At 24.6% G+C, this 16144-nt stretch overlaps 6 protein-coding genes across 11 annotated transcripts; 3 read left to right on the forward strand and 3 right to left on the reverse strand.

Moving 5' to 3' along the window:
* The first annotated feature begins 66 nt into the window (after positions 1 to 66).
* On the forward strand, positions 67 to 4652 carry Sf3b2 (splicing factor 3B subunit 2). The gene is made up of 4 exons (XM_003696656.4): positions 67 to 254; positions 350 to 439; positions 624 to 2717; positions 2791 to 4652. Exons 2-4 carry the CDS (start codon positions 416 to 418, stop codon positions 2857 to 2859), a joined length of 2187 nt encoding a protein of 728 aa, XP_003696704.3. The 5' UTR covers positions 67 to 254; positions 350 to 415; the 3' UTR covers positions 2860 to 4652.
* On the reverse strand, positions 3134 to 7114 carry LOC100870284 (GPI ethanolamine phosphate transferase 1). Of its 3 annotated transcripts, none has more exons than XM_086904680.1 (9): positions 7012 to 7114; positions 6190 to 6361; positions 5781 to 6001; positions 5459 to 5678; positions 5079 to 5364; positions 4569 to 5013; positions 4155 to 4485; positions 3695 to 4082; positions 3134 to 3619 (listed from the first exon to the last, which is right to left on the reverse strand). In XM_086904680.1, exons 3-9 carry the CDS (start codon positions 5992 to 5994, stop codon positions 3197 to 3199), a joined length of 2307 nt encoding a protein of 768 aa, XP_086760806.1. In that variant the 5' UTR covers positions 5995 to 6001; positions 6190 to 6361; positions 7012 to 7114; the 3' UTR covers positions 3134 to 3196. The 3 variants fall into 3 exon arrangements, with proteins under 3 accessions (XP_086760806.1, XP_086760805.1, XP_012345774.2); XM_086904679.1 differs by having other exon boundaries at positions 6190 to 6504; positions 7012 to 7027; XM_012490320.3 differs by lacking the exon at positions 7012 to 7114 and having other exon boundaries at positions 6190 to 6902.
* On the forward strand, positions 6958 to 9245 carry LOC100871901 (optic atrophy 3 protein homolog). Of its 4 annotated transcripts, none has more exons than XM_003696680.4 (3): positions 6958 to 7070; positions 7263 to 7481; positions 7640 to 9245. In XM_003696680.4, exons 2-3 carry the CDS (start codon positions 7340 to 7342, stop codon positions 8134 to 8136), a joined length of 639 nt encoding a protein of 212 aa, XP_003696728.1. In that variant the 5' UTR covers positions 6958 to 7070; positions 7263 to 7339; the 3' UTR covers positions 8137 to 9245. The 4 variants fall into 4 exon arrangements, with proteins under 4 accessions (XP_003696728.1, XP_086760808.1, XP_086760807.1 ...); XM_086904682.1 differs by having other exon boundaries at positions 7061 to 7199; XM_086904681.1 differs by having other exon boundaries at positions 7061 to 7160.
* Positions 8127 to 10149, reverse strand: LOC100871428 (centrosomal protein CCDC61). The gene is made up of 7 exons (XM_012490324.3): positions 9981 to 10149; positions 9748 to 9830; positions 9540 to 9691; positions 9276 to 9472; positions 8940 to 9215; positions 8774 to 8851; positions 8127 to 8677 (listed from the first exon to the last, which is right to left on the reverse strand). Exons 1-7 carry the CDS (start codon positions 10147 to 10149, stop codon positions 8598 to 8600), a joined length of 1035 nt encoding a protein of 344 aa, XP_012345778.1. The 3' UTR covers positions 8127 to 8597.
* Positions 10150 to 10410: 261 nt separating this feature from the next.
* On the forward strand, positions 10411 to 14573 carry yata (N-terminal kinase-like protein yata). Its single transcript, XM_003696655.3, has 12 exons — positions 10411 to 10552; positions 10670 to 10816; positions 11230 to 11358; positions 11429 to 11640; positions 11949 to 12039; positions 12133 to 12615; positions 12687 to 12908; positions 12981 to 13233; positions 13316 to 13486; positions 13561 to 13829; positions 13948 to 14062; positions 14140 to 14573. The coding sequence occupies exons 1-12, from the start codon at positions 10439 to 10441 to the stop codon at positions 14283 to 14285; spliced, it is 2352 nt and encodes a 783-aa protein (XP_003696703.1). The 5' UTR covers positions 10411 to 10438; the 3' UTR covers positions 14286 to 14573.
* Positions 14406 to 16037, reverse strand: Gnpnat (glucosamine 6-phosphate N-acetyltransferase). Its single transcript, XM_003696678.4, has 5 exons — positions 15735 to 16037; positions 15427 to 15547; positions 15288 to 15350; positions 15077 to 15204; positions 14406 to 14998 (listed from the first exon to the last, which is right to left on the reverse strand). The coding sequence occupies exons 1-5, from the start codon at positions 15747 to 15749 to the stop codon at positions 14756 to 14758; spliced, it is 570 nt and encodes a 189-aa protein (XP_003696726.1). The 5' UTR covers positions 15750 to 16037; the 3' UTR covers positions 14406 to 14755.
* Positions 16038 to 16144: the final 107 nt, after the last annotated feature.

Genomic DNA, 16144 nt, shown 5'->3' on the forward strand with positions numbered 1-16144 from the left:
TAGATTTAAGTATACATAATAATTTGAATAATAATTAGTAAAAAAATCATATTTATTTTGTTTTTTGTATTTTTATTTATTTATAACTATTTTACTTATGATACATATTTCCTAATTAAATTTTTAAATAAAAAGTGAAATTTTTTAATTAATCAGTATTATTGAATTAACCAATAAAATGATAGCATTATTTTCAATAGTAGGAAGCTTTCTCTAGTCTTTATTTATTCTATGTTTTTTTTTCAATACTTATGGTAAGATATTATCTTTGTTATATTATGTATTTTGTTATACAATATAATATTAATAGGTATAGATTAATTTTTTTTTATTAAAGAATTTATTTTAGGCTGTAAATAACTTTAACATGGTAAATATTTTTATACATTACGTATGATCAGAACGAAACACTAACATGGAGAATATGGTAGGAAATGAGGTTAGTTTTGTTTTCGTTACAAGAAAAAAAGATGTTATTTATATATTAATTAATGCATATATATGTATTAAAATTTTATATAACATTTTATTATATTTAATAACGTAATGATTAGTATATATTTATAAAATTAATTGCGCATGCAGTTTTCTTACTAATTTTCATTTATAAATTTTTAAAATAGACTCAACAAATGACACATCAAATACCATCTTTAATGAATCATGGAATACCAGGAATGGATCCTCCAAAAGCATTACCAAGTTTATTAAGTTTAAAAGTAAGTCCTCCAAGTGAATTACAAAATCAGACTTCATCAGATGATGCTGGAAGAGATACAGACAGCGATTCCGTGAAATTACCAGCAGCTTTAGAACAAGCTCTAGCTTTTAAAACTGAAAGAGCTAAAGAAGTAGGAGGAGATCCAAATGACATAGTTTCTTTAGGAAAATCACCTAATCACGAAACTATAGGAGAAGATATATCTCATTTAGATGATGTTATACTTGAACCTGAAACAACAACAGAAAAAATTGATGTGAAAACAACTAAGACTAAAAAGAAAAAAAAGAAAAAGAGAAAGAAACACAATGTAGGAAAAGAAATAGAGAATAAAAAAGACAATGTGGAAAATGCCAAACCAAAAGAAGATTTACCAGAGATTGAATATGTTCAAGAAATTCCAAGTGTTAATGATTTGGAACCAATGTATCGTCAATTTGCTAGAATATTTGAAGCATTTAAATTAACTGAACCTGAACCAAAATCTGCAGAAACAGAAAAAGGAGAACCAATAGGACAATATCCACCTGTGACAACATTACAAGCAACAGGAACTGTACCTAGTAAAGTACCACCATTAGATGATTTTGATGATGAGGCAAATCAGCAGCAACAACAACAAGGAAGTGGAGAAAATGGCGCTCCGCGTCTTTCTAAAAGAAAACTAAAAAGATTAACACGCTTAAGTGTTGCAGAATTAAAACAACTTGTTGGGCGTCCAGATGTTGTAGAAATGCATGATGTTACTGCTAGAGATCCAAAACTTCTCGTACAATTAAAAGCTCATCGTAATACAGTACCTGTACCAAGACATTGGTGTTTCAAAAGAAAATATTTACAAGGAAAACGAGGTATAGAGAAACCTCCTTTTGATTTACCAGATTTCATAAAACGAACTGGTATTACAGAAATGAGAGCAAGTCTTCAAGAGCGAGATGATACACGCACATTGAAAGCTAAAATGCGAGAAAGAGCAAGGCCCAAACTTGGTAAAATAGATATTGACTATCAAAAGTTACATGATGCATTCTTCAAATGGCAAACAAAGCCTCGTATGACTATTCATGGTGATTTATACTATGAGGGTAAAGAATTCGAAACCCGGTTAAAAGAAAAAAAACCTGGAGAATTATCTGATGAATTACGTACTGCTCTTGGTATGCCAGTAGGACCTAATTGTCATAAGGTACCTCCTCCATGGTTAATTGCTATGCAACGGTATGGTCCACCACCAAGTTATCCCAATTTAAAAATACCTGGTTTAAATGCACCAATTCCAGAAGGATGTGCATTTGGCTATCATGCTGGTGGTTGGGGAAAACCTCCTGTAGATGAAACAGGAAGACCTTTATATGGAGATGTATTTGGTATATCACGTACTCCAGGAGGAGATAATATGGATGAAGAAATTGATAGAGGTATGTGGGGTGAACCTGAATCAGAATCTTCTGGAGATGAAGATGAAGATGAAGATGCAGAAGAAGGTGGAGAAGGTGAAGGAGAAGGAAAGGATGGAGATGGAGATGCAAGTGGTTTGGTTACACCTGGTGCAGAAGGTTTAATAACACCTAGTGGAATAACATCAATTCCTGCAGGATTAGAAACTCCTGAAACAATAGAATTAAGAAAGAAGAAAATTGAAAGTGAAATGGAAGGAGGTGATACTCCTGCTTTATATACAGTTTTGCAAGAAAGAAGAACAGAAGGTCTTGGAGCAAGCATGATGGGTAGTACACATGTTTATGATATGACTGGTGCAGCAGGTGGTCAAGCACCACCATCTGTAATTGCTGCACGACGTGGAGTAAGTGGAACAACATCAGATGGAAGAACAGAAAAAGATGGAGCTGTTGAATTAGCATTAGATCCAAGTGAATTAGATCTAGATTCAGAAGCAATGGCATCACGATACGAAGAAACAATGAGGTCGCGACAAGCTCACTTAAGAAGGGAAGATTTATCAGATATGCTTCAGGATCATGTGCAACGACAAAAAGTAAGTATATTTTTAAATATTTGAAAAATTAATTAATAAATATATATTAAATTCATTTTGATTATTTTTACAGAGTAAACGCAAACGACAACAAAGTCAAGATTCAAAAGCCTCTAAAAAATACAAAGAATTCAAATTCTAGATTTAATTAAATAAAAAACAAATTATTTAAAGAATATATAAATTATATTATGATATTAATATTATATATCTCATCCAGAAATTCTTAAATATTAGATTATTGTTATTAAAATATTATAAGATTTGATATTAGTATTAGTAAAGTATCAAATTTTATATTTTATCTTTTAGGAAAAATAATTATAGATTGAAATTCTTAAATAAAATATACGTTAGTTTTTTCTGAAAAGTAAATAAGAATGTAACACTTTTTTATTAAATCAAATAAACATAACTATATTTACTTAATCACTTTATTATAAATAAATCATGAATTTTGTTTACATAATTTATATTTTTTATACAATATGTTTTTTCTTTAAATTAATATAAAATTTAAATTTATTTGGAGAAAATATTATTAAAGGATATGAAAGATAATGTAATAATAATATAAGACATGGAAGGGAAATTGCAATTATAAATCTACTTATAGCACTACCAATATCTAGCCAACTTCCTTGAGGAGTAACATAAAACATGAGTGGTAACGACAAACAATCTCCCAATAAAAGTACTCCAAAAAAGATACTTGAAGATTCTTCAAACATATGACTTATACATCCAATTAGTATTAAAGGTATACATATTTTTAAGAGTATTAATAAGAACATTGTAAATGGAGAAAAAACTGTTACAAAATGACGAGTCCAAGAAGGATTAAATGAACTGATACTTGCCATATTTCCAGTTCCGAAGAAACATAGTAATGTGTATAACATCTATGATAAATTGTTCAGGATATTATTGATTTAAGAGTATAATTTGAATTTGAATATTATATTAATATAGGATACAAAGATTGCTGCTTTAAGCAATTCTTCCATTGTCAAAGCATTTTTAGTATTTTGATGATATTGAATAGAAGAATTAGATTGCAACCAACAAGATAAATGTAATGCAAGAATTATAAAAAAACAAGGTTCATAAGATGCAGATAATAAAACAAGTGGACAAAAAAATCCCAACATAATTCCTTGCATTCTTTCTTTTGATTGCATAGGATAAATGCAAATATATAATGGTGTTGTTAATAAAATTGTCCATGATATCCAATTTCGACCATCTATAAATTCCAAATATATTAATCCTGTAATTGTTAATCGAAAAATTTCAATTGCTTTTTTATATTTCGACTGTATCTTTAATATAATTATTATGGTTACGATACACATACTAAAAATTCTGAAAAAAAATATTTTAATTACATTTAATTAAAAAAAAGAATTTGATTTAATATTACAATTTTAAACTTACACGATATAAATCCGAGGATATGGTTCTACAACAGGCAATAATGGAAAAACAGTTAAAGATAAAGCTGTCCAGAAAAATAAATTTTGAGTATTTTTTAATACTATCTTTTGATTTAAAATAATGCATAACATTCCTATACTAAGAATAGACCTATATGTTAAGCCAATAAACATTATTACTAATAAAAAAATTATTTCTGCAATTATTGTCCAATAATATTTATTATTACAAATTTTTAATTTTATTGTATATGTGATTGCATTTCGAATAACTAACCAGAGAGAAACCATAGCTAAAAATGTGTAGTAGGATAATCTCCAATTATTACAATCTGAAAATATTTTAATTAAAATGAAAACTAATAATTTTTTTTTACAAACATTAAATTATATATTACATAATTATATAACATACCTTTATACATAATAAATATTGTAATTACTAAAATTACAAATACTATATTTGTGATTAATAAAATAAATGAATGTACAACAGGTCGATTAACTCCAGTTATTTTAAAAAATAATGATATTATCCATCCTAGCCACATTATAGATAAATATAATAAAAATCGTGTTCTTTGATATTGTCGAAAATATAACAAAGACTTTTTAGCTAGTTTGATTGAATTAATAATTTCTTTTAGTTTTTCATTTAAATCTGCTGTTTCAAAATCTTTATCTAAAGTAACAATTTTATTATCTAATTCTATTTCTCTCCAATCTGCATGTTCATTATCTTCACAATTCATTTTATGATTTGCTTTTACTTGATATGTTAGCTGTTTCAAATTATTTAGCAATGCGTAATTTATGTATTTAAGATCAGTAACATTTAAATACTGCCAAGGTAATACACCCTAGAAAATTATATTCCTGTAAATATTTAAAAAAATAATAAAATTAATATTATTTTTATACATACTTCATTGTTAATTGGAATTGGAGCACCAATTAAAGTAGAAATTAAAGGTGTAATATCAATTTGTTCTACATTTTGACGAAAATTAAATGTATTAATTCCTGCACCCCAAACAATTAATGGTGTCTCTGTTTCATCTGCAGAACCACTTCCATGGGATCCCCAATCAGTCATTCCATGATCAGATGTAAAAATATATGCAGTACTATTATCTCCAAAAAAATTTTCTGTTATTTGTACGACTTCCTTTATTTTCCGATCAACATAATTCATGTTAGCAACATATTCTCTATATTTAAATGTCATTTAGAGCTAATGAAATTACAATTTTATTAAATATATCATTCTTATTATCAAACTATAAAATAATTTATTTTCAATACTTTGAGTAAGGTTTTACTGCATGTCCTGTAGTATCACAGCCAAGAAGATGAAGAAATAAAATAACACGTTCAGCATTTTTAATTTTGTGAGCATCTTCTCTTAACCATTCAATATATTTATCAAATACCCAAGAGTCTAAACGCCAAATTTTACCATGCATAATATCAAAATTTTGCCATTCAGAGGGATAACTATCACCATATATATTTCCTTTTATACCTATTATTAGGAATGTTACTTTCTTTTATACTTTTTTTTAATATAATAAATAAATTTATTTTACATAAAATTTTATTTCAAATATATATGTATTTATGATACCTTTTGTAAACATAGGTATAATGTCAGGACTACCCCATGCCCACGAAAGATAACTTTGATTAAAAATAGAATCAAAATCAACAGGATTTTCTTTCCATCCTTTAAATATAGCACTGGGATCTTCATATAATCCTGCACAAATTGCAACGATACCTGGTCTAGATTCTGTTGGTACTCGTGTATGAGATATACCCCAAGCACCTTTATTTGTCATCACATGTCTATAAGAAATTTTATTTATATATATTTATTATATATATTTCAAAATCTTATTTATATATATTTATATTATATATTTTATATAAATAAAATATTGTTATTTATATATTGTTATTATATATTTTAGTTTAAATATATTAAAATTGTTAATTTAAAATGAATTTTTATGTAAAAAATAAATTCTATTTACTTCAAAAATTTTGGTGGTTCTTCAATGAATGTTCTAAATCTTAAACCATCTGCTACAAATAAAACTAATCTTTTTGCTGGTGCATTCTTTAAAATTGATACATTTGGCAATTCTTGAATAATGGGAGAATGAAAATTAACATCGAGTATACCCCATAAAAATATCAAATGCACTGTCAAACCCCATATTATAAATAAATAATTGTTAATTATATTCAACTTCTTATTATACATTTTTTTTAAATAATTTTTGGAATTTCAACAATAATATAATACAAATTTTTTAAATATGCACTTCTTTGAGTAAACATTTAACCTATAAAATTAATATTTTAACTATGTTACAGTTAAATATGTTACTTAATATTAATTTTATTATACTCATTGTATCATGAAAAATATTATATAACGTATTTTTTAAATTTATCGTGAAATTTTTAATGTAATCATATTCAAACAAATTTAATAGATTAAAGTTTGAAGTTTTAGAAATTATGTATTATGTACTAATAATTTTAATAAATCAATTATTTAGAATATATATATATATATAATTACTAAAATATACTTATATATATTTATATTTATACTTAAATAATCAAAAATATTTTTATATGTTAATTCAACAAAAAAATTATTATACAATCAATTTTAACAAATTTATATACATGAAATAAATAAATAAATATATATATATATATATATAAACGTATAGAAAATAATATATTATTAATATAAATATTTATAAATTATTTATAAAATAAGAAGAAATATATTTATCAATCTTTTTAATTTATAAATAATATGAAAATGTGATTCACACATATATCAGATATATCATATCACGATGGCTGTCTTCTATACTTTGAAATAATTTCAGAGGTGAGGTAATAACCGTGAATACAATGCGAAACTCATCAAATTTTGTTGTAACATTAGTTTGTTATTACATTTTATATAATATTTCAATATGTATATAATATTAGTAATAAATATATTTATTAAAAAATCGTATATATATATTAATACATTTTAAGTTTTTTTTAAACGTTTATTTACATATATAATTTTTAGGTTTTAATTAAATACAACGTGTGATTATCTAATTCTAATTATAAAAATAGTAATCAAATAAAAAAAAGTTATAAAAAATGGTAGTGGGTGTTTTTCCAGCTCTCAAATTGGGAGTCTTATTTGTTAAACAAATTAGTAAACCTTTAGCAAAGTTCCTTGTTAATCAAGCTAAAAATCATCCTGTATTTAGGACATATTTTATCATACCACCTGCTCAATGTGAGTATTGAATTAAAATATTTAAAGTTTTATTGAATTAAAAAAAGTTTAATTGTGATGTAATCATTACTGTCATTATTAATATAATTATATAAACACTTGTCATACACATTTGTATATTTACATAATTATTTCATATTTTTATAATTTAATTCCAGTTTATCATTGGGCAGAAGTAAAAGCAAAAATGTATTTAATGAATCTTGGCAAACCAACAAAAGTTGCAAAATTAAATGAAACTATGGCTATTGAATTAGGAGCTAATCTAATGGGTGAGGTTATTATTTTTAGTGTTGCTGGTGCTTGTTTAATATTGGAATACAATCGTCAAGTAACTAAAGAATCAAAAAAAGAAGAAGCACGTCTTCAACAAATACAAACATTTACAAATGATATTAACAATTTAAATCAAATTACATCTCAACAAGAAAGTGAAATAGAATATTTGCAAGAAGTAATTAAAGAATTAGCAAAACATACAAAATATGAATTGATTATAAAATCAAGAACAAAAGAGCCAAATAAAGAAGTGCAACAATTTAATGTTGATAGAAATCAAAATACAAATGTGAATCCAAACAATAAAAAATCATCAATAATTGAACGTGCCATATTATATTATGAAAATAATGTAAAAACAGATAATCTCAGTTAATTGAAATTTTATTTTAAATTTTATTAATGATTTTGATAATGTACTTATAATATTAATGATACTAAAAAGAACAAATAATACATCTTTATAATCTCATAGTGTATATAAAAAATACTTTCCACAATATGTACATGATTTTATGTAGAATTAAAATCATACATAACACTTTGTACATTAATATTTTGTACATTATTATTCAAAATATTTAATATTTTGTATTTATGTTTATACATGTAGTTTTATATTTTAATTTTTTCATTAATAATTTTCAAAAACAGGAAAAGAAATATTTTACTTTTATAAAAGATTTTCAAATCATACTATTTTAGATAGTAAAACACTATGTCTATTTATATTTAATTAAATTGTATTATATGAAAATTATGTTAATAATAATGGTAAAAAAAGAAATATATTTGTGTATATATATTCACTAATGGTTCATAAAAAAATTTATTTATTTAATAATTTAGATTTATTCCTTCTTTCAACATTTTCTGTAATGTATGAATTCTTGCTTCCAAATTTTCAAATTCAACTTCTATAATAAAAAATATATTTATATTTTGATATCTATTTATATAATATGTATATTAAATATAATGTAATATATTTAATTGTATATTTTAATACTAACTTGAATTTTTTGTTTTATTATGTATTTTCATACTTCGGCAAGGAGATCGTTGAATTTTAATTGAATCTAATGAACTACCTATTATTATTAAGATATATATTATATAATCATTTTAAAGAAAATATACAAATAAAATTCTAATATTAATAATAAGATTTTTATACACCTGATGATAAACTAGAAGTTGTTTTATTACGACTTGAAATTGAAGACGATCGACTTCTACTTCTAAGGGTAGAAGATGTACGATTACGACGTTTTAATCCTGAATTACTATCTTCAGATTTTTTATTAGTAGATGTACTAAGTTGTTGTACTTTCAATAATAAAGCTGTATTTTCAGTTTTAAGTTTTTGAATTTGCATACAGAAAGATGCACGTTCTTTAATAATGTTTTTTTCTAATGATTTAATCGATGCTAATAAATGTTTTAAACTTCTTCCTGAATAATAAAATATATTTAAAAAATTAATCTATAAAATGTAAAAATATTTATTTTTACCTCCATTTGTAAGTTTAAGATTTTCTTGTACAAGTTTTTGATTTGCAATTGTAAGTTGTTCAATGCGTTTTTGGAGATCTCTATTTATTCCTGTAGATTGTAATCTTTCAAGTTCAATTTGTAATTTCCTAATGGTAGCTTGTAATATTATTGGATTGGGTAAACCACAATATTCCAGAGGTAATGGATAATGGATTCTTAATGAAATTGGCAAATATTTGATTTATTTTAAGAAAATTTAAAAATTTTTCAAAATATACTTACCTATCAAATTCTACTGTGTATGTTAATATAAGATATCGACGATTATTTGATGTATTACCTAAATTTGAACATGAACTACGTTCAAATTTGCGTGCGCGTAATAGTTCTAAGTCTTCAAATGTAAGAAGATCCAAAGTAATAGATTCGCTTGTCTGTAATTAAATTCTTTTGATTTTATTTAATTAAAAAATTTAAATTCAAATTTTACTTTTAACAATCCAGATTGCAGCATAGCTACAAATACATCAAAATGCTTATAATTTCCTGTTTTGTGCGTCAAATTTTCAATATCTTAAAAATAAGAAATATATAATTAATTATAAAAAGCAAATGATATTTATATGAGATAAAAGTTCTAGCATACAAACAGAATTTAGAAATTCTTAGAATAACCTTAAAATAATGCGTTAATTATTAAAGATGAAAAAATAGAAGACAAACATGCAGCATCGTAGAAAGACCGCCAATTTTCAGCAGTATATTTGTCGCTAATAGTAAGCTCCAAATTACGCTGACATCCCTTAAAAGTAGTAACTTTAATTTTTACGATGTATTCTTTGCCATTTTTAAAAGTATAAGTCGTCACCAAAGACGGACTAACTTCGTTCATACTTAGTGATAGACATTAACGTAATAACGAATATTTGACACAAAAAGTTTTCGAATAATCTGACAAAAATAATTTTTTTAAATGTAATAAAAAGTTTAATCAATGCATTTGTATACTTAAATCTCACACTGATTACTTGAGTAATGTAAGTTCAATATTAAATACGTAATCGTCGCGAAGTAGCAGCGCGGTTGAAGATATATTGATGCGTAGCTGTCAGTGCCATGATATGGTTTTGAATCAAGGAATGAATTAATTTATACGAAGATAAAATAGTTAAATCTTAAATATGTGGTCTTTCTTTTCAAGAGATCCCGCTAAAGATTTTTCATATGAAATTGGTGAACCTATTTCTGGTTTAGATGATAGAAGCATCTGGACGTTACATAGAGCTAAAAAAAAGGTATCATAACCTGGCGCTGTAAAATCTTAAAAAATATTTTATATTTTTAGGTATTAATCCAAATTTTATTCTCTGTTTAAAAGTTTTATTTTTATTACCTGAAAAATCTTTTTGTAGGGATCTACAGGAGGTGAAGATGTTTCAGTATTTGTATTTGAATGCAAAAGTGGTAATGAACATCTTTTAAATATAGCTCGATCAGCAGTAAAAAGATTAAAGACACTTAGACATCCAAGCATACTTGCATATTTGGACAGTTTTGAGGTATAATAATGATGTATAGTAAGACCCTCTTATCTGCAATGATAATACATTCCAAGATTCTTAGCAAATGAAACTGAAAATAATAAAATTAAATAAAGAAGATTATATGCATATTATATATATTTATGATAATAATAAATAACAAAATAATATAATTTAATTATATTATTTATAATAATGAATACTATATCTGATAATGATATAATGATATAATATATATATATATATATATATATATATATATATATATATATATATATATATATGTATAATGAAATGAATTATATTATGTAATTAATATGTATTTAATATTTAATTTTTTCAAAATATAATTTACTATGGATATGGGTGTCTTACAATATTACAAAAAATTGTGTCAATAATATGAATACTAATATTTTTTACAATTACAGACTAATAAAGTAATTTATTTAGCAACTGAACGTGTAGAATCTTTATATAGTAGACTGTCAAGAAAATCTGATAGTGATGATGAATTTAAAAAGGAATTATATTTTTCTTGGGGAATATTCCAGATTACTGTATGTATAAAAATTATATATAATAATATATTATTTTGTGATACATCATTGCATATCTATACTTTAACAGAGAGCATTGAATTTTTTAAATAATGATGCTAATTTACGTCATAATAACGTTAATTTATGGACTGTATTTGTTAATGAAGAAAGTGGAGAATGGAAACTTGGTGGAGTTGAATATATGACAGCAGTAGATATTCTTTATAATATATTACCATCAACATTTCAAGCTTATTATCCTCCTGATGTTAAGGAAAATGTAAAACCAGCTACAAAATGGTAAAAAAGATTTATAGTAGGAATAAAAAAAATTTATCTCTATAATTATTATTAATTTTATATTATTTTTATTGGAAATACATTTAAAAAATTATATTTTAATGTATGAGAAAATAATTCAATTATTTTTGTTCATAGCTACTACTCATTTAGTGTATAAAACATTGACAATGTAATTTTCTTATTTGGTAAATAATAGAAAATAATTATCTTATTTTTAAAGTTACACTACAATACTAGCTTTTCTATATGTAAACATTTAGGTTTATTGTTTACGCTATGAAATTGATGAATAAATAAAAAAACAGCTCAGTTGACATGTGGGGACTTGGATGCCTAATCTGGGAGACATATAATGGTCCACTAAATTCAAATTTGCAACTTAAAGTTATTGATAAAGTATGTTTTTTATTTTTATAAGATATATATTTATTTTTAAATTGAAATATCATATCTTTCTTATTCTATCTTTATTATCTTTTTTTTATCTAGATTCCAAAACAATTACAAGTGATATATCGAGAATTGACTAGTAACAATGCAGAAGGAAGACCAAATCCTGCTGATGTGATAGCACGTTGTCGTAGTAATGGAGGATTTTTTAAAAATGAACTTGTAGATGCACTTTTATTCTTAGAGGAAATTCAAATGAAAGAAAGAGGAGAAAAAGGTCGATTTTTCTCACAACTTGCTGGTCAATTAGAATCATTTCCAGATGGCGTTGGCAGATATAAAATTTTACCACAATTATTGGCTGCTTTTGAATTTGGTGATGCTGGAAGTGCAGTATTACCTCCTTTATTACAACTTGGCTGTCAATTGCCTGATGTTGAATATCAACGAAGAGTTGTACCATGTGTTGTAAAGTTATTTACTTCAAATGATAGAGCAACTAGATTACGATTATTACAACAGTTAGATCGATTTGTCGATCATTTACAACCAGCAACAGTTAATGAAGCCATCTTCCCACAGGTAATTACAAATATTAATTTCTTTTATTATACAAAAATACAAAAAGCTCAAAATATTTTTTATATTAATAGGTAGCCAAAGGTTTTTTAGATACAAATGCTGCAATTAGAGAACAAACAATAAAGTCTGTTGTACATTTAGCACCAAAATTAGATTATAATAATCTTAATGTGGAAACATTGAGGTATTTTGCAAAACTTCAATCAAAAGATGAACATGGTGGCATACGTACTAATACTACAGTTTGTTTAGGAAAAATTGCTCAGCATCTTCATCCTCAGATTAGACAAAAAGTAATTTTAATTCAAATATAAGATTTAAAACTAATTTAAAATGATATATAATAATAAAGAATATTATTGTAGGTATTAATTGGAGCATTTATTCGAGGTACACGAGATCCATTTCCACCAGCTAGAGCAGCGAGTATTTTAGCATTAGCTGCTACACAGCAATATTTTTTATTACAAGAAGTTGCAAATCGCATTTTACCAGCACTGTGTCCACTTACTACAGATGTAGATAAAGGAGTTAGAGATAATGCATTTCGAACTATCCGTGGATTTTTATCCAAACTTGAAAGAGTATCAGAAGATCCTGGATTACGTGAATCTATGGGTATTAAAATAATTCAAGAAGTTTATTTATAAAAGAGCAATTAAAATAATTGATATAAATATACAACATACAATATTTTCAGAGGCTGACGTAAATACAGCTACACCAAGTCTTAGTAATGCAGCTGCTACATGGGCTGGTTGGGCTGTAACAGCTGTTACTGCTAAATTTTATCGTAGTCAATCAGATACACCTAAATCATCAAATGCTCATAATACATCTAGAATTTTATTAAACAAACCTGCCTCCTTAGGTATTTAACTTATATGTTTTTTCTATTCTATCACTATGAAACATTTTCTATAAAAATATGTAATAAAATTACAGAGCAAGCTAGTAGTTCACAAAGTAGTGCTAGTACAACTGCCACAACAAGTAGCGCTACAAGTATGACATCATTGGATCATGATCATGAACATGATTTACAGAATGCTACAAATGCAAATTCAGATTGTGATTGGGATTGGGATGCTGATAATTGGGGTGATATGGAACAACAACCTTCTACTGTATTAGAACATGGATCAAGTAATATTTCTCCATCTTCTCATTCTCCTAAATCGAATGATCAATGGACTAGTCTGGAAGAAAAACCGGTTTGTATTATTTGAAATTTTATAGACATTATTTTAAATACATATTAATATATAATTTTTATAAAATAATTATTTGTAATATCTTGAAATTGGAAGAAAACTCAAATATCATTTTTAGGAGGAAGAAGCAGCACAGAATGTTGAAGATAAAAATGAATCTTCTGACATAGGCTGGGAGGATTCTGAATTTCAGCCTCTAGAAGATTTTCAACCATTAGAACACACACAAACAGGTATTTATATATACAATTATCAAACTAAAATAAAAATATTTTTATAATAATTTTAAATTAATTTTTTTTAATCTAAGAAAACATTGAAAGTACCAATACAATTAGTACTAAATTAAAAGAAGCCAGAAGAAAACGCGAAGAGGGAAAATTAGCAAGGCAAAAACAAATGGAAGCCAAAAGGGCGATAAAATTACGGAACAATGTTGTTGCTAAGAAACTCTAATTTAAATATTATATAATTTAACAATTGCATTGATGTAATTAATAAAAAAAAAATTAAAATATGATGAATGCTAAATAAGTATTTTTTCTATCAATAATTAGTTGATTTATTAAAAATCGGTTTTTAATTGTTTTTCTAATATTGTTTATTGCATTATTATATATTCTTATAAAATACAAAATATTATATAACATTTAACAAAATATAGCCACGTATCATTTTTAAACCTACATTTAATTTATTAATTCATGTTAAAATAATCTATTAATTAAAAAATTAAAAAGAAAATAGTTGTCTGCTTCTTCTTTCCTTTTTTTTCTTTCTTATTGTTATTATTATTCTTATTATTATGAAGAAACAAGATAATAAAAATCACTGTTTGAATCTGAAATATGCATAATGTACATAGATTTAAGATATAACTTACAATTTTTTTTATGAGAAGTTTTAAATACTTTTTTTTTTTATTGTCATAAATGCAATATTTTTGCAGTGTTTTCAATAGAAAATCTCATATTCAGATAATTAGCATTATTAGGTTCACGCTTAAAACCCAAACTTTCATAGAATGGTATAAGGTGATCTTTACAATCCAATGATAATTTATAACATTGTAAATAATTTGATAATTGCAGTATGATTTTAACTACCAGCTTTCCTAAATGTTTACCACGGTATTTATTATTTACTACTACATCTTCTAAACGTCCTCTCTGTAACAAATTTTTTATTTTCATTGTATAAAATTTATTTTATGAAAAATAAAAAATTTTAAAAAAAGAAAAACATACCAATGCACAATTATGAATGAATTTTTGCTCTACAACTAATGTTGCACTTGCTACTATTTTTCCAATAGTTATATCTTCTATTACAATAGTATAATAACTACCAGTATCTTTCATCATATGAAAACGGTCTATGCATTTTTAAAAGACCAAATACGTTTATTATAACTCATATTTGTTTTTAAACACAAGTTAATTTAAAAAAAAAACTTACTTAAAAATTGTTCTCTACTAATATTTCCAACTTCAGTCAATTGAGTCAAAAGTTGAAGAAAATCTTTTAAATAAATACCATAAAATTAATAAATAACCTATATTATTATTAATAGTAATTCTTCCAATTATTATTTTACCTCTATCATAATCTTTAGATTTCAAAGGTCTAATTAATAAACCTTCGATGTGTGATAAAGATAAATGTTCCAATATACTCGAATTAAATAATTCAATTTCTTTATCTTCAAAACATTTTTCCTAATAATATCCAATAAACAAAAAGATAATTAATTATTAACATAAAAGATTAATGTAATAACAAATATGCAAAAATTTTAAATTCAATAACATATTGCTTTTAACTTTATATATATATTACATATGAAATTAAAAATATTTTTTTAATTTAAAACGGTTATATTTTAAAATGACAAGCATTTACAACCTCTATGGAACTCATGGCAAGAAATACACAATTTCACATTTATTAATAATATGTAATCGTATTTGATAAATTCTTTTATCTTCCGCGCTCGTTTAGATTATAGATATGAAAATACAAAACCGTTATAATATTTTAATTGATCTTGTTGTAAATGTAAAATGTTATTTCCACGTAACTACTTTTAAATACATTTTTATGTTTTATAGATATTTTAAGATTATCTTGATAAGTTTCCATCAATAATCAATTTCTATTTATAATTATATATTATGATATGATAAAATAGTCTCATGAAAATAAATCATAATATTAATAAAAATAATATTAATAAAAATTATTTTATTCTTGAATTAAAATTGTTAATTTGCTTAAAATTATTAAAAATATTTTCTATTATTTAATATTCAAAT

Source organism: Apis florea, unplaced genomic scaffold (genome assembly GCF_048593485.1).
Source record: "Apis florea isolate Af1SG1 unplaced genomic scaffold, ASM4859348v1 contig_2350_pilon, whole genome shotgun sequence".
NCBI lineage: Eukaryota > Metazoa > Arthropoda > Insecta > Hymenoptera > Apidae > Apis > Apis florea.